Source organism: Ictidomys tridecemlineatus, chromosome 15 (assembly GCF_052094955.1).
Source record: "Ictidomys tridecemlineatus isolate mIctTri1 chromosome 15, mIctTri1.hap1, whole genome shotgun sequence".
Lineage (NCBI taxonomy): Eukaryota > Metazoa > Chordata > Mammalia > Rodentia > Sciuridae > Ictidomys > Ictidomys tridecemlineatus.
In genome coordinates this window covers 35,257,929-35,282,800 of record NC_135491.1, presented here as the reverse complement: position 1 = coordinate 35,282,800, position 24,872 = coordinate 35,257,929, and the positions used below count along the sequence as shown (strand labels likewise).

General features: G+C 42.8%; 1 protein-coding gene and 1 long non-coding RNA gene across 6 annotated transcripts in view; one reads left to right on the top strand and one right to left on the bottom strand.

Moving 5' to 3' along the window:
• The window catches only part of Nup93 (nucleoporin 93), a 97,616-nt gene that overhangs the window by 15,309 nt on the left and 57,435 nt on the right, over window positions 1-24,872 (bottom strand). For 3 of the 5 annotated variants that reach the window (XM_078032354.1, XM_021721387.3, XM_021721391.3), the window contains 5 exons: window positions 20,016-20,078; window positions 14,874-15,002; window positions 5,695-5,769; window positions 2,801-2,890; window positions 1,057-1,196 (listed from right to left, as the gene is read on the bottom strand). In XM_078032354.1, the coding sequence (XP_077888480.1) occupies window positions 1,057-1,196; window positions 2,801-2,890; window positions 5,695-5,769; window positions 14,874-15,002; window positions 20,016-20,078 (497 nt within the window). Of the gene's footprint in view, window positions 1-1,056; window positions 1,213-2,800; window positions 2,891-5,694; window positions 5,770-9,735; window positions 9,847-14,873; window positions 15,003-20,015; window positions 20,079-24,872 lie in introns of those variants that run through there. The other 2 variants (XM_078032356.1, XM_078032355.1) reach the window with 2 other exon arrangements.
• On the top strand, window positions 4,806-8,447 carry LOC144370870 (uncharacterized). The gene is made up of 2 exons (XR_013430908.1): window positions 4,806-5,019; window positions 7,863-8,447. It is a non-coding gene; the product is annotated as an uncharacterized LOC144370870 (long non-coding RNA).

Sequence of the window (24,872 nt, the reverse complement as noted above, 5' to 3'; positions counted from 1 at the left end):
GTAAAAAATATTGTGGCTCATATTTTGCTGACTTGTAATGAATAAATAGTACCCGTGCATCAGGTTTTTCTGGAGGGAAATCAAATACACCCAAAACTTAATTACAAAAATTTGGCTAAAGCCTCATGAATTATTTTTATAAAACCTTATGCCTAGGCTAGAGGAATTTGGAGTTTAAGATCTCTCTACCAGGGAATGGAAGCTGGTGAGTGTCCGTCTAATGCTGTTCATTCAAACCCGTTCTCTGCACACCAAGTGTGAACCACCTCAGTTACATACAGGAAATCTATGACTTCCTAATGAAGCATGATTCTGCTGACAAAAGGCAAACACACAAGGCTGTGGGCAGGTGCAGAGGTTCAGTGCAAAGGCTGTAGTTTAGTGAGACATTCAGCTGGGCTTTCTCTCTCGCACCAACAGGGAGAGGCTCTTTCTGTCTCTGAAAGAGAGAGAGTCCACAGGGAGGGATGAATGACATGGGCCCCACTAATGAAGGGGACAATACTGAGGGCACAAGGGCACAGTCCCAAATAATTTTTTATGTATCAGGAATAATTTTTTTATGTAACAGCAGCCACCTCTGATTGGTAAGAAAGTGGCAAAGCAATCAGGCATTAGCATCTGGGAAACTCTCGGATTCATAGGGATTAAAAGAGTGGAACTGGAAAGACAGCAAGGTTAAGGCTTCACGTGGTGACACCTACTGGATAAAGACTCGAATGCTGAGGAAACAGAAGAACCTAAGGTGTAAGAGCTGAACTGCGCCAGGAAGCAGAATTATGACCTGTGAGTTCCAGCCTAATAACCACGAGGACTCCGTGTGAAGGGACTGAGAGCAGAAGAGAACCAATCTAACAGTGCTCCCACTCACGTGACTTTCACGTGTGATCTGTTGCCATTGCAGGAACAGTCCTGGCTCTGACAACAGGGTGCCCCTCAGCCCTGCTCATTGTCTCAATGACGGGGCCACAGGACAGTGAGTCCAAAGACGACGAGACCCGAGGGAGAGTCGGTGTCAGGGAGTGGAACGGGCCCACCGAGCTCCTGCTGCCTCACCTCTGCTCGAGGTACCCCAGCGCCTGCCTGACGAACTCCATGCGCACTTCCACGCTGCTCCGGCTCTTTAGGGCGTCAGTTGCTGGTGCCAACAACACATCTGTCATTTGTTTTACCATGGTCCACATGTCAGAAATGCTCTGGGTGTAAACGAGACTGCACGTGATAATGCTGCAGGGCTGGAGGAATTACTCAGCTCTCACAGCGCTGACCTGGGCGATGGGCAGGCTGAGGGGGAGTGAATGTCTTCTGTCTGAGACCCTCAGGCTCAAGCAAAGGGCAGAAGATGCACCTCTGCTCTGCCAGCAGCCCAAGTTCCATCCACTTCTGAGCACCCCCATCCCGCCCCGCTCTGGCTTCCACATCAATTACCAACCAGCCTGACACAACCACCTACATAATTACAGCCACATAAAGTAACAAGAACACTGGATCTCAGTGGGCTCTCCCTTAAGAGAGAGTGAATACGTTTATAATCACCAGAGTTCTAAGAGTTTAAACTCTAGGGCTGCATTTTAGTCCTTACAAGGTTATTTGAGTTTCTTGAGGCTTAAGACAAGAGTTTAAACTAAATAATACAGGTTTTGTCCTCCCAGGGACTCTCCAGAGGCCATGGCTCCTACCCACTACGTGAGCATCCCAGCCTCCATTCTCCTTCCCCCTCACTCCCTTCTAGAGCTCCTCCAGGAAGAAGCAGGCATTCTTTGTGCTAATATCACACTGCGGGCCTCCTCCCTCTCCTGAGTCCTCCTGGCTATAAATTTCTCTTTAAAAATGTCTTCTCTTAACCTCTGGTAATACTCTAAGGAATATGGCACTGGATGGAGAAAGAGGCTTACACCTTTTCAAAGCAAAAGGCAAAAGTCTGTTTTCATCAAAAATTAAAACCGCAGAATATCCAGCCAAGTGCGACTTGTTCCAAGCAGTGGGGTGACTGGTGAGCTCCAGCTTTCTCCTCTAGATCTATGTTGCCTTATATTTTGCTATTTTACAACAACCTTGTATACGGGTGTTTGCTTCCATGATCTCTCCCCCTCCTGGAACCCAGCACTCACTTCTTTGGTGGTGTTTGTGCGGTCATAGGATTGACTGCAGTGCTCTACCCCTCAACTACATTCCCAGTCCTTTCACTTTCTATCCTGAGACAGGGTCTTGCTATGTTGCCCAAGCTGTTCTTGAACTTGTGATCCGCCTGCCTCAGTCCCCAAAGTAGCTGAGATTATAGGCATGCCTGGCTTCACTTCTTTGCTTTTTAATTTTTTCCCCAGAGGACAAAGTTGGCCAGGGATAAGAGTAGAGGGGGAATAAAAATTGGGGGTAGGAGGTCAGAGAGGAATGGGATGAGGGGCGTATGAAGAAAGCTCAGCTACCTGAGTCAAAGAGCTGGCAGGTGTTAAGACTATGTCACCTTTACAATTCAGCTCTCCTTAGAGGCCTCAACGGTCTGTCTGGGGAGGGAAACTGATGAGTGGAGAGTCAAACTGTCAGAACTTTAAAGCTACGATAGCTTAAGGAGAACTCTTGCAACTATTAATTGAATTGGCTGGGTTTTCTGAAGATACATTTTAAAATATTATTTTTAAAAAAAACTCCAAAATTATTTAAATAAACCTCTGAAGAACAATTAAATTTTACTCCATGGAACAGAGTGTTTCTTGAGTGCACTTTAGCCAAGTCAGCAAACTGCTAATCCCATTTGAACACGGGACCCCACCTTTTGACACAGGCTAGCTGTGGTCACTACCTTATCATCCAGCTCTGCGACAGAAGCACAGAGGTCCACAAGGTTAGGCTGCAGATGGCCACTGACAATCTTCTCATTATAGATATAAATCTGAAATGATGGAAAGCAAAGTAAATGGCACAGTTTCTATTTTCACTTCTTTTTAAGATTTCCTGAAACAGCTCTGAAACCAACAAATGGTCAGAAGTTTCCACAGACCTTCCCTTCCTCACAGTGCTGAGCCAGCCATACTGGCCAGCTCTCCAGATCTGTGCCTGGGTTAAGGGCAACACACCAAGACTAATTGCTTTCCCAGCCTTCCAAAAACCTGAAGAATGAGAGTAAGGTGGTCCTGGGGAAGGAACACCACAGGCAGGGAGCAAGGACCAAGGAAGAAGACAGGAAGACAGAGCAGTGGAACGGTTTCGGCTGCTACTTCCTAGAAGTCAAAGGCGGGTTAAATCCTGGTCTAAGGCCTGAATGGTCCCACGTCCAGGGTCCATGAACCTGGAATAAGGAATGTCAGGTTGCAGCCACCACACATTAGATTAGCAGTTGCTGCACAACTGGAATATACGTTTTTCCTGGAAAGAATCTGCTCTTTCGGTAGAATTTTCTCCAAAAAATTTAGCAAACAAAAAATTAAAACTATGTGAGGTTTAAGGTATACGGAAGCCACTGGTACTTTGGCTTTTGTAGGGGGTCGGGGGGTACCAGGGATTGAACTCAGGGGTACTCAGAACTGAGCCACACCCCCAGCCCTAGTTTGTATTTTATTTAGAGACAGGGTCTCACTGAATTGCTTAGTGCCTCGCTTTTGTTGAGGCTGGCTTTGAATTTGCAATCCTCCAGTCTCAGCCTCCCAAGCTGCTGGGATTACAGGCATGCATCACTGTGCCCAGCTGGATTTTATTTTTCTAGTACTAAAATAATGATAGTGAAAACTAGTAACTTCTACTCTTGTGGAAGATTTCACTTTGTATTAGAAGTCATTGCTATTCTAAGGACTGAAGAGAACACTGATGTTAGATAAAACGACCCTGCTGAACCTGAATTTCCTCTATTTTAAATGGAGGACAACAATACCATTTAGTGTCCAGGTCTGTAATAAAGATTAAATAAAATGGACCATTTTATTAGTGGCACATGCCTATAATCCCAGTGGCTTGGAAGGCTGAGGCAGGAGAATCACGAGTTCAAAGCCAGCCTCACCAACTTTGCGAGGCCCTAAGCAACTCAGTGAGACCCTGTCTCTAAATACAAAAAGGGTTGGGGATGTCTCAGTGGTTGAGTGCCCCTGAGTTCAATCCCCAGTACCAAAAATAAAAATAAAAAATAAACGATAAGGTATGTTTATTCACGCAATGATCACTTATTAGGGGTTTTCCCTTTGCAAGGTACTATGTTAACATGTGGTGCAAAGAGTCATTGTCCATTGGAGGGGGTGGCCATGTAAACAGAGGACATCCGGGTGCTCCAAGTGCTATGAAATGTTACACTGTAGGAAGTTTTAGTCTTTGCAGATATAGAAAACACATAGTTTCTCTCTTCAAAAGCTTATAATTTCATCAGGCCTGAATTCCTATGATGGCCATGGCAATGGACGAATTCAGCCCCGTAAGGAAGGTGAAATTTAAAGGGTGTCGATGTGCAGGGGGAGAAAGGAAGGGAGGGGAAGAGAGAGAGAGAGAGAGGGAGGGAGGATGAATGGATCTAAAGATTGAAGCAAAAAGAAATAAATGGAGAACAGTGGTAAAACATGGAATGGGAAGAAAGGGGGACCCATTTGTGGGAAGCTGATAAACTGGTTTCAGCTGCCTGCAGTTGGGAATGACCATGGCATATTAAAGGAGAGAGACTTTTACAAAGCATGGAAATGTCTTTCACAAGGGGAAAAAGAAGGATTTCTGGTAATGCCAAAAGCCTACCAGCTACCAGGTATTCAGTTAATGCAGAACTTCAGTGACTAATTAATTGGCAACTGAAGCCAGAGTCCTCTGCTAAAGAGCACAAGGTGTAAGAATTTCTTGTGGCCCTTCTCTCCCCTCCATAACTGTTACCTGTTTATTCCTCCAACCACCCGACTCCAGGCTGGAGAGAAGGAAGGAAGAAGGTAATGCTGGGGGCTACGAGGGGGCACCAACGTGCTTCCCAAAAGGCATGGGAGTTGGTACTATCTGAGCAGGTGTCCTTCGGCTGCTGCTGGTGCAGGATGATCTTAAGAGGGGTGGAAGGAACAGGTATGTTTCCCCTTTCTGATACTTTATGGAGGAATATGACAAATTATAATAAAATGCAGTTGGCTGGCAATGCTTTATTCAAAAAGTCCACCCCAGGTATGCCTGTCCTCAGGTCCGTTTCAGTCCAGTAGTGAGTTTGTGCTTACCAGACTAAAGCACCTCAGTTTACACCCTTACTCCTGCACGGTCATGATCAGCAACCATAAGCAAGATCCCCATGTATCGGGAGCTTCTTCAAGATGGTAATGATATGAAGTAGCTCAGAACACTATGCTTACCAAGGCAGAGAGACATCCCTCTCAGCAAGGGGTGAAAGAAGGGTTTCTGATCACACCATTGGCTCACCAGGTAACTCAGTTAATACAGAACTCCATTTGCTACACAGGGTAGTTCCTCAAGGCTTTACTGTACACAGAGCCACTGCCAAGAATGCAATATGGGTTGCCTGGTCAGTGTAGAGGGCAGATTTCAATTTCCCCACATCAAATCTGAGTCATTCAATTACCCTATTTGATAGAATTTTCCAGTGGCCTATATGGTAAAATATTAACCAGTACTCTACATGAAAACCCAACTTGCTTTCAGGGTTTGACTTTCACATGAAATCATCGTTCCCTTTGATTCCCAGAGGCTCACGTGCATTTTCCTGGGTTAAGTCCTTGAGAGCATACTCACCTGCCGGGCATAGGCCATCTCAATGCTATCCAGAGAGCTCCGACCAGGGGGACCCACATCACTGATGTAACTGGGCTGTAGATAAAGACATATCCAGAACTGGTTAAGAACAGTACTCAGTCATGTGAAGAAATAAAAGCATGTAAACAGATCTCTGTCTTTAAAGCTATGAGGAATCTATTTTCTATTTAAGATTTCCTCAAAATGATGATGTTAAGGTTTCAACAGAACACGATATCTTACCATGAACACAGGGCAAGAGAGCAGGCAAGAGACTGGGTTGATACAAATGTAAAGAAAAGCCAGATAAGCCCTACTGAGGTCTGAGTGACTGTTTCTGGAAAGGTACATCTTCTAATATCCAAGCCCCCTCTCCACCTCATCTTCCCATCAGTGAGGTCACACTCCTATCAGTGCACCCCATTTCCATGCCTCATCTGTAGTAACTGAAGGAACAGACTCCACAGGGCCCCAACACCAGGTTCAGACTTTCTGATCCCAAGTCCACACTAAGACAACGGCTGCCAATTCGTTTTCTGTATTTGAAGATGTGAAGCCAGTCCAAGCTGGGCATTCATTCATTCATACAATAAATACACGTAAATGCCAAATGCACTGGGCATATCCACCCTCAGATGAAAAGGAGCCAGCTCACAGGTCCTGCCCTGAAGAGCTTATCCTCTAATGGGAGAGTCACATATACATATATGGAAAAAGTTTACTAGTCTTTTCTAAAGAAAGACTAAAGCTCAGGCTGGAGTTGTAGCTCAGTGGTAGAGCACTTGCCTAGCATGTGTGAGACAAGGGGTTCAATTCTCAGCGCCACATATAAATAAATAAAGTCCAATGACAACAAGAAAAGAAAAAAAAAGAAAGACTAAAGCTCATCTTTAGCTAAGCTGATTTCTTATTATAAACAAATATGGATTTAGATACATTCTTCAATTTCTAATACATTGGCCTGTACTATATTACAGCAGAGGTCAAATTCAAGTTTGTCTTATTTAAAAAAATAATTAATGCTCTTTTGGTTTTCTAAAAACCAAAACTAAAGTAGGCTTCCTGGAAGCCAATGGATAATGACAGCCCAATTCCCTGCGCTGTGAGAGCTGATTTTAGAGTGGGTACAACTAGAGCAGGCTAGAGAGGAGAGAGGCACAGGGGCATAAAGGCACGTTTCAAACCCTCCATTCTAGAGAATGGACACTGGACTGCCAAGGACTTCTAGTACCAGGAGGGCTGCTTCACTCCCTGGCTTTGAAGTCTGGATCAAAGTACATGGTCCTGGAGCCTCAGATTCCCATCAGTCAAATGAAGGGGCTGTCCTCGATGACCTTGAGAGATCTGCCTCAATTCTGACCTCCAGCAACCACTGACATTAAAAGAGCATAAGAGTTTACTGACGTTGGTAGATGCTGTGGCTAGCTGACCCAGCAATCATTCCTAATCTCACTCCTCACCTCTCTCCCTGCTGCCTTTTGGGCCGGCATATAGAGCTAAATGCCCCCCAAAGTGAACTGATCAATTTCTAACAATTGGCTCTTGGGGAAGGGGATCAGATGTGCAGCATTTACTGCTTTCTGTAGTTATTCCCACCAGGGAAGATTTCAAATTGCCCAAGGTGGTATCAATTAGATGCAACTCTCTGGAAATGTAACTGTTGGCCCACAGAAGTAACCCCTACACACCATTAACAGTACCTTTTCCCGGCCTCTACTATAGCCAGGGATGGCCTTCCACCCTAGTTCTAATCGATGAGATGGAAACATAAGTATGCAGACAGCCTCTGCTTTTCCTGATAAAGTGGGGGTAAAGAACAAGATGACCTTGGAGCTGGGGTTGTGGCTCAGTGGTAGAGTGCTTGTCTAGCAGGTGGGAAGCACTGAGTTCGATTCTTAGCACAACATACAAATACATAAAACAATGGTCCATCAACAACTAAAAAAATATTAAAAAAAAAAAAAAAAGAACTGGATGACCTCTCAGCTTTCCTTCTTTCAACCTTGAATACAAATGTTAACATCTAGAGCTATGGCAGCCGTCTTGTGAGCCTAGGGTAAGTAGAGATGCCATGGACAATGACATACAAAGATAGTAAGAGCCATGTTAATCCAGGACTTACTGTGCCAAGCACTATCTGAGTTGAACTTCCATGTATTAATCCACAGCCCTAGGAAACAGATCTTACAGATGAAGAAAAAAAAAAAAAGCCCAGAGGAAGGTGAAGCAATGTGCTCAAGTTCACTACAGCAGGAGGCAGGGAACCACGGCCTGGCACTCTGCACTCTTCACCATTCCTCTAGCCTGCCCACCAGAGCAGCAGGGACAAGATTCCCAGGACAGCCACTGCAGGGCCAGAGAGAGGTAAAAACCCTGATTCCACTGCTTATTAGCTATGTGACCTTGAGCAAGCATATTGCTTCTTTTAAGCTTCAGATTCTTTAGTAAAATTGGTACCCACCCCATAGGTTTGGGATAAAGATTAAATTCGGAGAAAAACAGTGGTTATTTTGGTATGTATAGGGGACTGATTCTAGAACCCACCGCAGACACCCAAATCTACAGATTCTGAAGTCTTTCAAATAAAGTGGCATAACATTTACCTGTAACCTATACATATCCTCCTCTATACTATAAGGGTCTGAATGACCTGTATTTCCTAAAACAATGTACATGCTACGTGAATAGTCCTATTATACTGTTTAGGGAATAACGACAAGATAAACACCTACTTGTGTTCAGTACAGACAGAATTGTTTTTTCTGGTTACTTTTCATGTGTGGCTGGATGAATCCACTGATGGAACCCATGGATCTCAGTGGCCAACTGCTGACCTCACAGCACTGTTGTAAGGAATAGATCGAACAAACTCAGACAGAGCCCAACTCCTGGCAAATAAATGCTAGCTGTTATAACTTTATAAATAAAAAACAAGCAACCATAATGAACATTTGGGGCAGGGCATGTGCCTAAATCCCAGCAGCTTGGGAAGCTGAGGCAGGATGATCACGAGTTCAAAGCCAGCCTCAGCACCAGCAAGGTACTAAGCAACTCAGTGAGAACTTATCTTTAAATAAAATACAAAATAGGACTGGGGATGTGGCTCATTGGTCAAGTGCCCCTGAGTTCAATCCCTTATACCCATCCCCCAAAAACCACAATGAACATGCGAACAAAACATCTGACAAGCAATAACGGCTAGATATGGACACTGCAGAAACACCACTGAAAAGAACTTTGTTTTCACTTATGCTGGCTAGAAAGTCTCGTCTCATTTTTCTACAATGAACACACACTCCTTGATGGAACAGAACCCCCACCAGCACACCGTCTACTTCTGTGCCAATTCTGCACGTCTCTAGTAACACTGCATTGAGGGTGTTCTATAAGACAGCCACCTTTCCAGAACAAAGACATCTGAAAGCTGAAGGGTCTGTAGCTTTTTTAAAGAACAGATCAGCACACCGGTTAAGTCGATAAGAGAAGGAAAAGCAGAGCAGGAAAAAGGCCCTTCTGCAGGCACATGTTTGGTTCAGCAATAGCAAACAGCCTTGAGACAAAATTTCCAGTACTAAAGACCTAATTTTTAAAATTATCCATTTAAAAAGTAGTTGGGTACAGCCCTTGAATTTCCATGTAAATTAATTTTGCCTAATGCTCTTGTTTTCAAAAGTACCTCTCCTTCAGCTGCCCTTGGTCAGGTTGCTGTTTTACCACACATAAAGTCAACTGTCCATCAACAAGATGTACACACACACATTCCTGAGCAGAGGACCTGGCAAGCTTTCAGCATGATTCTACACCAGGACTGCCCGCGGGCTGGGAAAGTAGGTGCCAGTAGCTGGGTGGGAACAGCATTCCAAATGCCTCTGGCCCCTGGGCTTTCTTGCGCCAGGGCTTGATGGAGCCAAGTAGGGGCGGCTACAGCCACAGGACAGTACATAGAACAGGACAACAGGAACAGACAACAGGAACAGGGAATCAGAGACAGAAAAGCAGGAAAGACAGCAGAGCAGGGCGAACAGAAAAAGAGGGACTCACCAGGAGCCTGGAGACAGACAGTAGCTTCACAGAGACACGACTGGGAACGGGCTGCTCAGAGCACTCGGGTGTTCCCCAAACAGCCATTCTAGGACAGGCAGGAGTGTGTCACGAGAGCACTGCAAACTTGTATCCATCACCTATTATTGTACAAAATGTATCCAGGGATACATGACTGCATGGAGGGCACACTGCAGTTAGGCAGCAAGGAGTGTAACCAGTGTCCTTAGCAAGACAAGCATGGAGGAAAGGACAAGATGGTGTCACAGAAGGAAGGGAGTTTCATTTCCAAGTGGGAAATTACGTAAGCAAAATGGATCTAAGTGATTAATTTACAATATTTGGCAATAAAAGCTCAGTACTATTGGGAAAAAGAACAAGTACAGACCAGAATACCAGGGTTCTAAAGCAATATAAGTAATGATGGTGTGACCTTGCTCTTTTTGGGCAAAATGAGTAAATGCTTGAGTCATCGTAACAGAACACTATTACAACCACTAATAAACAACAGAGCCCTACATACAACTTAGAGAAAGCTCTGAAATAAGTAAAACAAAACCCACCCAATGCCAAGTTGTACAACCCAATATATCCAACGGTGCCATTTAGGGTTGATAATTGGTAAGATGTGCATACATACAAACACCACAAGGGGACCTGAGAGGGACCTGGAAGGATGTGTACCTCCAACAGAAGTGGTTTGGTGAGGGTAAGCAAGGGCAGCAGAGTTTTCCCAAGTATATCTACATCCTCTACCACCCAATCAGGTGTTCATGTGATACATCATGATGACAACCTGGCAAGCTGGGATTTTTTTTTTCTTTAATATTCTTTTTAAAAGAGCAGCAGAATACTTCTGTTCTTCAAATCCTGCTCAAACTCCCAAAATGACCCAGGCCCATCCCCTAGAAAATCACCAGGGAGACACAAAATATAGCCTAGAATCATCTAATCTGGGCTTTTCAAATTCAAACTCTTGGCATGTGTATTTTACTGGATTTCATCAAATCTAATACATCATCTATCATAAGAAAATGTCACTTTATATGTCACTAGGAAAGAAAAAAAAGTTGTCAAACTATGACACACCACTTAATTTAAGACATATCTTGATTTCTGAGATGTAAAAATGTAGAAAAGATGTGTGACTGGGAATTGGTGAGAATACAATATTATATCCATTACCAAAATCACAGGCTGTTCAACATACACCAAACAGTTCATACATCACAGCAGAGAATATCATCATCACTACCTATAATTATTAAGCTCCAGTTTAACTTTTCTAGCCAGCCTGCTGCTTGCTAAGTCATTCTCTAGACAATACAGGAGGGGATCGCCCACCGATGACATCCAATACCAGCACAACCACTGGACTACACTGGAGTTTGATAAATGTACCTTTAGATACTGTTTTAAAAGTTGGCTAAGATACATAAGGATTCCTTTATCCTGACACAGAATCTGCTGGGAGAGTTCTTCCTCACACTGACCAGATGCAAGAACGGGGCACAAGAGTCCATAGCCACATGGACTGGGGGTACGGCTCAGTGGTAGAGCATTTGCCTAGCATGTGTGAGGCATTGGGTTTAATTCTCGGCACCACATTAAAAAATACTGCTAGTGGGAGGATACACTAGTAAAGCCATTTTGGAAAACCATTTGGCAATATCTATTAAAGCTGAACCCATGCAAACCCTCTGACCTAGCAATTTCCTCTTAGGTGCACTAACAGAAATACAAATGTGTATTCACCAAAAGACACACAAAAGAATGTTCATAGTAAACTATTTATAAGAGCCAAGAATTGGAAACTACCTGATGTCCATCAATGCAGAATGGATAAACAAATTGCAGGTATCAGCTCTGAGATGGTGGCTCATAGCTACATGCAGTAATATACAGACCATTACACAAAAGACAGAAACACGAGTATACATTATTTACACAAGGTTCAAAAACAGGCAAAATAAAGCTATGATGTTAGAAGTTGGGCAGTGGTTCCATTTTTGCTGGCAAAAAGGGACAGAGATCAGAAAGGGGCACAAAGGTAATCTGCTGGGGGTGATGGTAAGATTCTGTTTCTTCATCTAAGTGTTTTCCATTTGTGGCAATTTGTTGAGTTATATATTTATCTTTTGTGCACTTTTCTTCATGTACATGTTACCCTTCAAGAAAAATGTTCAAAATAGCAAAACTTACAAGTTTCCAGAAAATGGCAAACCCTGACTAACCTAAGAGAGAACCGTCTGTCAACTTTACAGCAGTTTTATTCATGCTGCTAGATGTCAACAGAGAACAGAAAAGCACAGGTGACTCCTTTCCAAGGGGACTAGAGGTCAAGGAAGAAGAATCTATTAAGTAGATCAGCCTATTTTGAAGAGATGAGCAATCAAGAAAGAACACCTCATTTGCAATTTATAATTACTTTCAAATCCCTATACAGAACACAACCTATTAACACCATTTTTTTTTTCAAAATGAAGTTTATAAAACCATGAGTTGTTCTAGTTATTTGCCCACATTCATAAAGAACTGAGAAAGAAACACGAGGCTGGGCAGGATCTTATACATTAAGTTCTTGAAAGACTCTGATTTGATTGTAAAGTCTTCAAGTCTAAGAAATATGGGACATAGTCCTTAAGAAACAATTTCCCAAGATAAAAGACTTGGCATTTATTTATATGGAGACAATTTAATAGGAAAAAAACCTGTTTTTTTTATATCAAGGGCAAATCTTCAGATGCAGGATGTTTGGTTAGCTTGTGAGTACCACTAACTGCCAATCCATCCATCTTTGACCCAGATTTCAATAGAGCAATGGTCTAGAAGTCAACAGTCTGGGTCTTGCTAGCATATTAACCATCTCTCTGGGCCTCAGTTTTCCTATCTGTATGTACAAAAAGAATGCTAGATATCATGAAACAAGTTCTGGGGGAAAGTCTTAACAGGAAGATTTGGTAATATTGCCTAAAAATGTCTAATACTATTCATTTTTACAACATTACAATTTTTAATCTCCACCTCCAAATGATCTGAACCTAATTTAAAAGACAACAGTAAGGAATGGTCATCGTGGATCAGCTTATTTACTTGATCACTAATCTGCCCCAATACACCCATTTCACTGGTGAAGACCCTGCAAAGCTTTAAAAAAAAAAAAAACAACTTTGAATAAGGCCTCAGGAACAGTCACAGCTAAAGCCAGGATTTGAATAGAGGGCTGTCCCTTTCCCCACACAGGAAGATAAGGGTGCAGTAGGCACAAGGGCATCACTGACCAAGCAAGACAGGCTTGCCTGCTGATCCCAGATGCAGCCTCAAAATTCCTGGCAGGGAAGATTTCCGGGATACAACAAGGGAAAACAGAAACATGTAGAACAGAACACACAGCTAGCTAGCTTTTGGGTAAGAAGGTGCAAAAGTAAGAATACATATTCTTATATATTTGTATCTGTATGAAAAAATGCTAGAAATATATATTAGAAAGTAATAATGGTGACTACTGATGGGAAAAACAGAGGGGAAAGGGAGCAGGGTATCTGGAGACAGAGTGCTTTAATTCTTGAATTATATAAATATATTGCCTTTATTTTTTTAATTAGATTTTAAAAAGAGGAGAAAATCCTAAACTTAGCACTACTATCAATGCATTAACACTGGCAACTAAGGCTATGTAATTTTCCCTACTCTAAAACAACATTCTTTTCAACATATCCCTTAGTAGAAAGTTAGCTAAAGCCAAAATGATTCATTCAAAAAGTATTTTCTTATGCATCTACTGTGTTTCAGGGGAGAGCAGTACGGGATGGACTTGGACAGGCCACACCACCAGGTCATGTAGGGTCTTATATAGGTCACTGTAAAGACAAACTTGCTTTTACTCCAAGTGAGATGGACGTCACTAAAGGGCTTTAAGCAAAGCAGTGACAGGAACACTGTGGCTGCTGTGTTGAAACTCTAGCAGGGCACAAGGCAAACACAGGGAGATCAGTGTGTTCAGCAGCCTGCGACACAGTATCGATAATCCCACCTCCTGGTATTCAAGCCCTCCTATAATCCTCTCCCCTGTAGTATAGGCTGGATTTAGTGACTTAATTCTAACCTGGAGAAATGACAGGATATTGCTTTTCAGATTATGTAACAGAAAGACTGTGGTTTCTATCTCAGAGCTCTAGCTCTCCCTTGGGTCCCTTCCTCCTGCCCTGGGGAAGCAAGTTGTCACACTGTGAATAGCCCATGGAGAGGCCTGCTAGCAAGGAAGTCATATCTCCAGCCAAAGGCCAGAGAAGACCTAAGGCTTGTCAAGAGCCACATGGAGGACCTGGGGAATGGAGCCTTCCTGAGTCAAATCCTGGGATGAGTGCAGCTTTGACAGCTGCTTCAGGAGACCCGAGTCAGAAGTACCCAGACAAGCAAAAGCTTGCTTCAGTCTGTAAGGTCTCGAGTATCTGTTATACATCAATAGACAACTACAACCGCCATCAGGAGGCTGGCTCTGTGGTCCAAGTGAGAGATGACGAGGGTTGGACCAACTGCTAACAGTGGGGTGAGCAGAGGTGGTTGGACTCTGGATTTGTCAGCATGTGAGGGAGTGGTTATGAGGAGGGCAAGGAGAGGACAACAATGAACCTGAGGTTTTTCTGATGTGAGCCAGCAAAAAACTGGAATTGCTGTTTGTGACAATGGGGACTTCTGTGAGAAGAGAAGGTGGGTCAGTAGGGAGCAGCTACTGGGACTCAATTCTGGACCCGAATGCCTATGAGACATCCAAGAAGGCAACCAGATAAACAAATGTGGAGTTCAGGGTTCCAGAATGCAAGTTTGAGTCTTGAGCGAGCAGGTGGAAGTAGAAGCCACAGCCTGGGTAAGATGAGCAGCGCAGTAACTAGAGAGAAAACAGAAGTCAAGGACTGAGCCCAGGACCAACGTCTTGAGGTCAAACAGTCTGAGGAAAATTCATCAAAGGAGACTGAGCAAAAGCAACCAGACATGCTGGAGGAAGTCCAGGCGAATGCAGCATCCCAAAATCTGTGGGAAGACAGCGACCAACTGCCAGAACTCCACTAATGAAGGAGGCAGGCGTCCTTTGGCTTCATGTGTTTATTAGTAACGGTTCAGCTGTTTGATCCATCTACCTCACTCTCCTGGGTGAAGTCAAGGGCATCCTCTCCTGAGGCCAGCAATGTGTGCAGAATCCGCTGTTTCACTTGCTCCCACTCGACCAGCATTGACTCCCGATGGTACTCCTCCGCCATACCAAAGGTCTGCCAGGGAGGAGAGAGAGGGCCGTGACCCAGGTGAGAACAGAGAACATGGTTTCCCTTAGAGCACAGCAGAAATGCAAAGGCCTTCCCCAACCCACCCCTGTTCATGAGTCGAGCAAATGCAATGGACTTCAAAAATGATCCTTCAAAGCATGACAACTCTTTGTGACTTACCCTATTTCATTGATTCTAATTAAAAAGCTTTTCAAGTGTACTAAAATACACACAAGATTTGCCATTTTTAAGTGTACAGTTCAGGGGCATTAAGCACATTGACCACCAGAGCCTATCTCCTGAACTCTTTATCTTGTAAAACTGAAACTATACCCATTAAACAATAACTCCCATTTCTCTCTCCCCCAAATCCTGGCAACCACCATTCTACATCTGTCTCTGAATTTGACTACTCTTATCATATACAAAAGGAGTTACACAGGTTTGTCTCTTGTGACTGGCTTATTTCATTTAGCACACTGCCCTCAAGGTTCATCCATTTGTAGCACGTGTCAGAATTCCTTCCTTTTGTGAATAACGTATGAATATGAATTGCGAATATAAGCATGGGTGCAAACTAGCTCTTCAGGTTCCTGCTTCCAATTCTCCTTGATATATACTCGGAAGTGGAATTTCTGGTGTTAATTCTACTTTTAATTTTTTTTAGGAACCTGCATACTGTATCCAAAAAGGTTATATCATTTTATATTCCTATCAACAGTGCACAAAGTTTCCCATTTCCTGCATCCTCTCTAGTACTAACTATTTTCTAGTTTTTTGATAGGAACCATCCTAATGAGTGCCAGGTAGTATCTCACTGTGGTTCTCCTGTGCATTTATCTAAAGACTAGTTATTTTGTTCTGTTTTTCCAGTAAAGAAAAAAAAAAAAAAAGATGGAACTGAGGGTTTCATTCATGCTCTACCACTGAGTTGCATCCCCAGACATTTTTTAAAATTTTATTTTCATACAATGTCTCACTAAGTTGCCCAAACTAGTCTCAAATCATCCTGCCCCGGCCTCTGCAGTAGCTGGGATTACAGGTGTGTACCCCCACATGTGGCTGATTAATAATGTAGAGCACCTCTCCTATGCTTATTAAGACAAACATCTTTTTAAAACTTCTGAAATGAGGCTGTGTGTTGCAATCTATTGCATGTTATAGGAGTATTTTTTCTTTCTAGTACAAACAATAATGATGGATTATAAGATCAGTGGAATCTTAAGCTTTAGCAAGAATCTAATACAAGGACAAAAGATTCTCCCAGTGATTTTATTCACTTTTTAAAGAATCACTAATATTTCTACAGGCAGTGGCACACCTGTAATCCCAGCTACTTAGGAGAAGAAGCAGGAGGACTGCAAGTTTAAGGACAGTCTGGGAAACTTAGTAAGACTCCATCTCAAAATTAAAAAGGCTGGAGATGTAACTCAGTGGGTTAAATCTCCAGTTACCAACCCCCTCTAAAAATAATCATCATCGTCGTCATCATTATCATTATCACTAATATTTTCAGAGCAGAGAGCAAACTAGTAAAAGAAAACCATCCCTCTGTGATTAAGTTTCCTACCAGTCTATTCAAGATCACTGAAAGTCTAGTAAATCTCACTACTATTGACTGGTGACACTGCAGGTAACTGCCACAACAAACATACCAAGAAAATAAAAAAAAAAACAGAAAGAAAAAACATTTATAGAGATATTCTGAATTATGACTGTTCTCAGCACACTATTCTTTAGTTGGAAGACCAGGTTTCCTATCAGCTTCAGCTCACTTTTCAAAAAGCCATTTCATTTACAATCAGATTGGCATCTAATCAGGCACAACAAGGGAGTATTAGTAATGCCTGCTTTATTTTTGGCAATGCAGATAATTTATACTGATCATGTTCATATACAAGAGCTTTGGGAAACTGCTAGAAAAATCTAATATACTCTTCCTACAAGTGGGATATTTGTATTTGGACTAAAATGTATCAAAATTGGAAAAGGGACACCAGCCACACACCCACAAAAATGATTAGGAAGAAGGTTGGCATATCTCGCACCCTTTTTTAACAGGTGTCCTGAAGAAACAGGAGAGAGGACTGTCGCTGAGAGTCAAGAAGAATGGATTTTTCCAATCAGTCTGCATGGGTTGAAAAATAGCCAGAGAAAAACCTTCACATCTCGTTCACAAGTGGAACTGAGACACAAAAGCTGGGCATTTTCAACACAGAAGCGTGATGGGCCAGAAAGGCAGCAAAAGCAAAGAGAAGAGAGAATTCCTCTAGAAGTTGTCCACAAAGAGTACGGGACACTTCACAAACTCTTTTTATTCAAGAGTCAAACCAACTGCCTCCTTAGCCTAGAACCTCTCCCACAGAAATTTGGGGGTTGCAAGCCACGAGAACCTGGGTGGGAAGAATAAGGAGGCAGAAGGCTGGTGCATCATGCTGCTTTCTGAGCTTGCAACAGGAAGAGACACAAAGCCACGACTCCAACTCGGGACACTTCAAAGCCTCAGAGATACTCTTAGGGACAAGTCTTCTGGCTAAGGAAGAACTGTAGAGTAGTAAAGGTGACGGAAGAAAACAGATGGTACACCACTCAAAGAAACTGTAGACATGACAGAGGGGGCAGACTTGGAGCATCAGGGAAGGGTCAGGATGACAAGAGTAGAATTCACTCTGCCCCGTCTGTTGGATGCTCACTTGTGTGCCAAGGACTCCTCCTTAGTACTATAGAAGTATTAAGCAGCTTTGAAAAGCGGATGCTTTCTGGGCTTGAATCCTCAGCTGTATCTAAGAAGTACTCCAGGCCACTCCCTCCAACCTGAAGGAACAGCACTGAGATTCCATTCACAGTGTGATAAGGAGCTTCAAAATAAACGTCCGACGTTAAAATTCTCTTCCCTCGGCCACACCCATCCATCTTAGAGGTGGTGGAACATCCAATTTTTTGAGCTAACGGGGATAATCAGCCACCCATCTGCCCAATCCAGCTGATTCCAGCCTATTCCATTTATGCCCATGTCTGATTAGAAGCAAAGAAAAATGCTAAGAGAATGCTAGGAGCTCCTAGGGGAGATCAACAGTGCTCCTCAGAGTTCAGAGAAGAGGAGGGAAGGGAGGGATCAAGAGAGGCAGGAGGCAGAGACTAATGGAGACAAGGATAGAAAACCAAAGAAGAGAAAGGAGAGAAGGGTGTGCAGAGTCCTGACAGTGGCAAAGCAGTGGAGAAACTATTCTCAACGAAAGCTGAACCTTCCAAGTTACTGTTAAGTGTGGAAAACATTTCCCTTGGAACATATTAAAGGAAGGCAAGGAGAAAAGTGGATAACAATTAAGAACAGTGGGGAACACTCGAACCCCATTTTCATAAACACCCATTTGTTACTGAGCTGTTGCTGGCTTTTAGAAACATTGCATATGCTCTGGGAATGTTGTGCTGTTTTTGCTGGGATGCACCAAATGGGAAAAGATAGGACACATTTGTGGTTTTGTAGCTTGTTTTCTTGGCATTTCAGCAGGACATTGGCAAGTTATTCAAACATAAAATTGCCACCAAAATGCCAAGAAGTTGCTGATTTTCAAATCATTTTGAAAATGACTCTTGCTCAGCAGCAGTTTCCCGGTGTCCAGACAGGTCAGAGGTCTCCCTACAGGCGGGCTCTCAACACTGGAGTGTCTCCCTCCAAACACATATGCAGGCATTTTGCACTGTGGTATGTCACCTAAATGTTTTGGCTGGCTGCACATTTAGTCTCAGTATGACACAATATTCAGAGACTGCCAATTCCAGAAACACATTCTGCAGGGTAAATGGATTAATAAGGCTTGGTGGCATTCGACAATCCTAATTTAATTTCACTGGTCCTTTACAGCAGGAGAATCAACGTTGGTGAGTAACTCAGAGTGTGAACAACAACAACAAAAAATCCCTTAATATTTTCAAATCTGAATCAAGTGTATTTCTCTATTTCAGGACTATGCACTATTGCCAACAATCTAATTAATGAAATTTTAGGGAAGTTTATGCTGACAATTAAACATATCAGTCATCTGAATAATGCTCTGGGACGTGTTCTTCTAAACAGAAGCTGGCGGCTCCTCCGCAGCCCTCTCACAGCAGCCCTATTGCTTGCACTCTCGCAGAACATTTTCATAAAGCACCCCAAGAAGCAGCACTTTCACTTTCTTACTTCTTAAGCCACACAATAATACATAAATACACTTCACTAGATATTAGGGTTAAATAAGCATACAGCAGAACGGAGCTCTCCCTTCTCCCCACTCCCTCTGCAGAGAGCCACTGCTGACACACAGGCACTGACATCCTGGGGAAGCTGCCGGCTTAGAACCAACTCCACTTGATCGCTAGCCTCTGTCCTGGCTCCCCAAAGACCCCAGTGGCCTGAAAATCTCTTACTCTGTAAGGGGACACTTTGAAAAGGTTTTCATCTTTTGATCCTTGTCAGAAACAAATGGAGAGAACTCACATGTTAGTAGAGTAAATGATGTCTGCATGTCTCATAGGAACGATGGTGCAAACTACTGCTGGCATATGAGGGCTGCTCTGGCTGACTCACCTTTTGGAGCACCAAACTATTTTTCTATTTTTTCTTAAGAGCTTAGAGAAATTGTTAATATGAAAAGTGGTACGGTCATGTTGTATGATAAAAGAAGAAAAAGCTGAAGGAAATTATCAATGATCACAATTGCTTCTCTGAACTGCTGATTCAATAGAAAACAAATATCACTTATACAATAACAAGGAACTGAAGAACTGTGTGGCCCTTCCATTTTAAGGCTAATTTAATAACTGTCAAGTCCAGTGTCTCAGATGCATTTCAGTCACTAAATACATGGAGAGTCACAAGCATGGTATTTATTCCCAAAAATGATTTCTGTAGAACACTTCTGGTGAGCTACCTCTCTATGTAGGAAGCGGCCCAGACTCCAGCTCCAGATCTGCTCTCCCTGCTGAACACTGCCGCCCTCGGACGTCATGCATCTACATTTTGGTTTGTTTTCTTACCCGCTTCCGGGATTCTTCAATGGCAGACAGCAGCGCATTGTCCTTCTCATTCTTCAGGAAGCCCTGGGAAAGGGGGGAAATGGTGCAACTTAGGTTAAAATGAACCTTCAAATAAAGTATATTGCAAGGCTAACCCGCGGTGAGGGCATCCACTCCCCTGTACTCCTCCACCCTCACAAATGCTATCAACTTGAAAAGGCATGGGTTATTTTAAATATATGTTTTCTAGTTTCATTCTGGGAGCACATGGTGATGGTCAGAAGCAAAGTCCCCACGAGACAGCAGTGTGGCATTTTACATCCCGCAAACATGGACAAAGTGAACAGTCGAGGCTGCTCTTCAGAGGTCCTCAGTGGCTCACGTTGGCTCTGCTACATGGGCAGTCACAGGTCCTCTAACTCGTGCTTCTCTGGTGCTTTTGACTAATCCTTCCATTTCTTTCTACACTGAGGAGGCCACCACTGCCCACCTGTTTTTGTGCTTTTCTCTGACTTGCCAATGGCTGGGGTTGTGGTTTGGGTCTGGAACTTTTGGCTCTTGTGATGAAGGCCTGGCCCAGGGCAGAAGTGTTCAGAGCGGGTGCTCTTAGGAAGGGACTGGGTCATGAGGTCTCCGATGTCACCAGTGGATTAATAATCTGATGGCATTATTGGGAGAGGGTGAAAACTGTAAGAGGTGGGGCTTGGTTAGAGTCAGTAGGTCACATACCCTACAAGGGTGTGTCCGTCCCCCTTCCTCCCTCTCTCTGGTTCCTGGCTGCCATGAGTGAGCAGCTTTGCTTCACCACGCACTTGTGCCATGAGGTACTGCTGCGCCTCAGGCCCAACACAACGAAGCCAGCCAAGCACGAAATGAAACCATGAGCCCAAATAAACATGTCCTCCTCTAAGTTAATTTCCTCAGGTCTCCTGTCCCAGCAGTGAAAAGCTGAAAAAACACAACTGGGAAATTCTGAAAATCATTTATTTACACTTATTGACACATTTCTTCCGGATTTTTGTCACGTGTACTTTCTGCTTTAGGTCTGGTGACATGCATTCTTATTTAGTATTGGTAGGGTGAAGAAGAGACAGTGTACAAGTCTCACTTAATATACACAGGTTAAATGGCCCAGAGGCCATGCTTTGGAATATGGATTTCAAATCCTGGTGCCTCTATTTATTAATAGCAGGACTTTAGCCAAGTCACCCAAACTGTCTGAACCTCAGTTTACTCCTGTGTAACAATGAAATAATGTGATCAAGTTCTAGGTCCAAGGCTTGGTACACACAGCTCTACTATTACAATCAATTAGGTCTAAACCTGTTGGTGATACTAAAAGAAGAGATGCCCAGGGTGACCTCCCTGTTGCTTTTCAGTCCTCAGCTTGAGTTGAGTTCTGTTGGGGAAGGGACAGGACACTGTCTGGACAGTCTCAGCAGCAGGTGGAAAGACAAAGTGACACTAAGATGAAGTGGGCTTCCATGCCAACATCCTCACATCAAAAGGTGAAGCTTCTCTTCCACAGCCTGGGGAGGGGGACTAAGTAGGAACGAGGAAGACCTGGCCATCAATAACTAGAGGTCAAATCTTAGTTGTTAAGATGGAAGAAGTCAAGTTGCCCTATACATCAAGCCAACATACACTCTGCAAGGCAAGGTATCTCCATGTCAAGCACACTATTATTAGGTTTATTTGTGCCTGAAATGAAATGATCTGTTTTTTCAAAACTATGCTTTTGACTTTTTTTTTTTGTTTTTAAAGGAGCTTTGGGAAACTATAATACAAAACAGAATTAAGAAAAAGCTTTTAGAATGACAAGCTACATTAAAATACATTTGATATTGGTGAGGATGTGGGGAAAAAGGTACACTCATACACTGCTGGTGGGACTGCAAACTGGTGCAATCACTCTAAAAAGCAGTATGGAGATTCCTCAGAAAACCCGGAATGGAACCACCATTTCACACAGTTATCCCACTTCTCAGTATGTACCCAAAGGACTTAAACAGCATACTATAGTGGTGTGGCCACATCAATTCACAATAGCTAAACTGTGGATCAACCTAGGTGCCCTTCAACAGATGAACAGATAAAGAAAATGTGGTATATACACACAATAGAATATTACTCAGTCATAAAGAAGAATAGAATTATGGCATTTGCTGGTAAATAGAACCAAAGACTATCATGCTAAGTGAAATAAACCAATCCCCAAAACCAAATGCTGAATGTTCTCTCTGATATTTGAGTGCTGACTCACAATAGGCCAGGGGGTGGGGGTGGGGTTCCCCCACTGGATTGGACAGGGTGGAGTGGGGGTAAGGACAGAATGAATTCGACATAACTTTCCTATGTTCATATATGAATACATGACCAATGTAACTCCACATCATATATGGAAGAAGTCAACCACAAGAAAGGGAAGTTATACTCTACATATATAAGTCAAAATACCTTCTACTGTCATGTATAACTAAAAAGAAAAAAGAAAAAATTAAATTTAAAAATACATTTGATAATTTTCTTGTATTTGAAATTAATTAACTCAGGTAATTCATTTTTTATTAAAATTAATTAATTTTAATTAATTTTAACAACTGTTAATGCTTTTTCAAACAGTCCTAGATATAAGAGTGCTGGTTTTCTTAAAAAGCAGGGGAGGAAAAATAGGGAATATATTTTAAATAAAATATTACTAATCTTCACCCCAAATTTTAGTCCATGATTCCCCTGACCTGCTATCATACCTCATATTGGGCAGTGAATGAGGACAGACAGGACAGACAGCGACCAGCACCCAGAAACAGTTCTCTCCTGATGACTCCTCCAGTGCAGCCAGTCTGAGGCACAACTCCAAGACTGCTCCAGTTATCACACTGATAACTGGGGTGGGAGGAGGGCAGGGAGAGGCACTGGTCATAAGGGCCTCAATAAACCAGAGCACAGGAAGCACAGAACCTATATGGTCCATTCAGAAGGCGGGCAGCTAATCACCATGGGGTGGCTTCTGGCTCTCACAGGGGGGCCAGACATGAAATGAGAAAGATTTTGATGGGTCTTGCTTACAGCATTAATATGTCAAGTCACAGAGCTTCACTAAGAATTTCCTTTTGTGAAGGTTCTTCAATGGCAAAAGCAAAAAGCTTTAGTGCCACAGTCTATAAACCAAACCATGCCGACTATGATCACCAACTGATGTGGCCAAAGAGCAGGTTGGACTGCTCTGCTACGCCTTTTCCTGGCTGAGAGGATAGGAAGCTGACTGTCTAAACAAGTCACCTTCTGGTAGAGGTGTCTGTGTATGGAGGGGGTGGACCACTGCACCCCTCTCTCTGGCTGGTGGGGAGCAGGCAGCGCCTGAGGTAAGCCGGATACTTTGCCGCCCTGCCCTTCTCTGCTCTTCCAAGTCAAATGGCCAGCACATTATACTCTTTTAACTATATTTGCATCCAAGGCTCTCTCACATAATATAAAACACAAATGCAAAGCAACAGATATCTATCTAAAAGCCAAATAATATTCTTCAATGACATTATTTTGCTTTTAAAATTTATTATTCTACAAGAAACATAACTCCCAAATTTCTAGAAATGAAATTTCAAGTAGTGTTAGGAAGGAAAAAGAATAATAAAATACATTATGGCTTTGAGGATAGATTACTCATCTTTAAAATATTTACTATAAAGTTATATTTTTAAAATACAAGTGAGCACTTGTCAAATTCTAGACATTACCAACATATGAAGAAATACCATTAACCATCATGTACCTCAAAATCTGGGCTTTCTCTATAGCATAAACCGAGCCCCCAAAATACAGTTGTCCCTCAGTATCCATGAGACAGGTTCCAGGACACCCTTCTACACACACACACACACACACACACACACACACACACACACACACACACATACACACGATGCTAACACTCACAAATACTCAAGTGTGCCTAATCTTGAGCATACTTGAGCATAGTATTTGCATATAACCTCTGTGTATTTTAAATTATCTCTATATTACTTATACCACATAAATTGTTGTTAAGTTGTATTATTTATGGAATAATGACAAGAAAATAAAGTCTATGTGTATTCAGTACAAAGGCATTTTTTCCTCAATATTTTTGTTCAACATTTCGTTGAATCCAAAAATGCAGAAACCACCAATATGGACGGCCAACTGTATATAGATTCTGAATTGTTATTTTCATCCTTTCTAAAGTGAAATGCTAAACCAGGTTACACGTTATATTTTGTTTTTTAAAATGATACTTTAATGGCCTTTTGAAAACAATGTTCAAAATAACACTTACAGGTAATGCCGGCATGTGTGTGCCACCTAGTGGTGGTTAGTTTCTGTTAAAGAACAAACACCTTGAGGAAAAATAACAGCCAATAGCAACTTCTAGACTAAAAAGTTAGGCAGAAACCTAACTGTTTGGCCCAGTCCCCGAGATCTCCTCCTTTACTCCCCTTTGTCTATGCATTTCATTTCTTTCCAGGTCTTCCTGGAGGCCCATCTCATGTCTTTACCCTGGAGATTTTACAGATTATGTGAATACTGGTTCTCTGGAGAGGTGGGCTGGGGGGGGGGGGTGCAAGATGAACTGGCTCCCTGACATTGGAGGCCTCCTGGGCACAGAGAAGACCCCATAGCTCACCTCCCCCTCTGAGATACCAGAATCTAACTGTGACTCTCAGAGCTCCCCATCTCTTGTTTCCCCTCATTTTGCCAACAAGCATTGTTTAATTGCTCATAGTCTGCATTATAAATGATAAGGCTGAGGCCTGAAGAATAATAATTCGTAATGAGGCAGTACAGGCTAAGTACCCTAATCTGAAATGCTTGAGATTTCCAATGTTTTATTTGGACTTT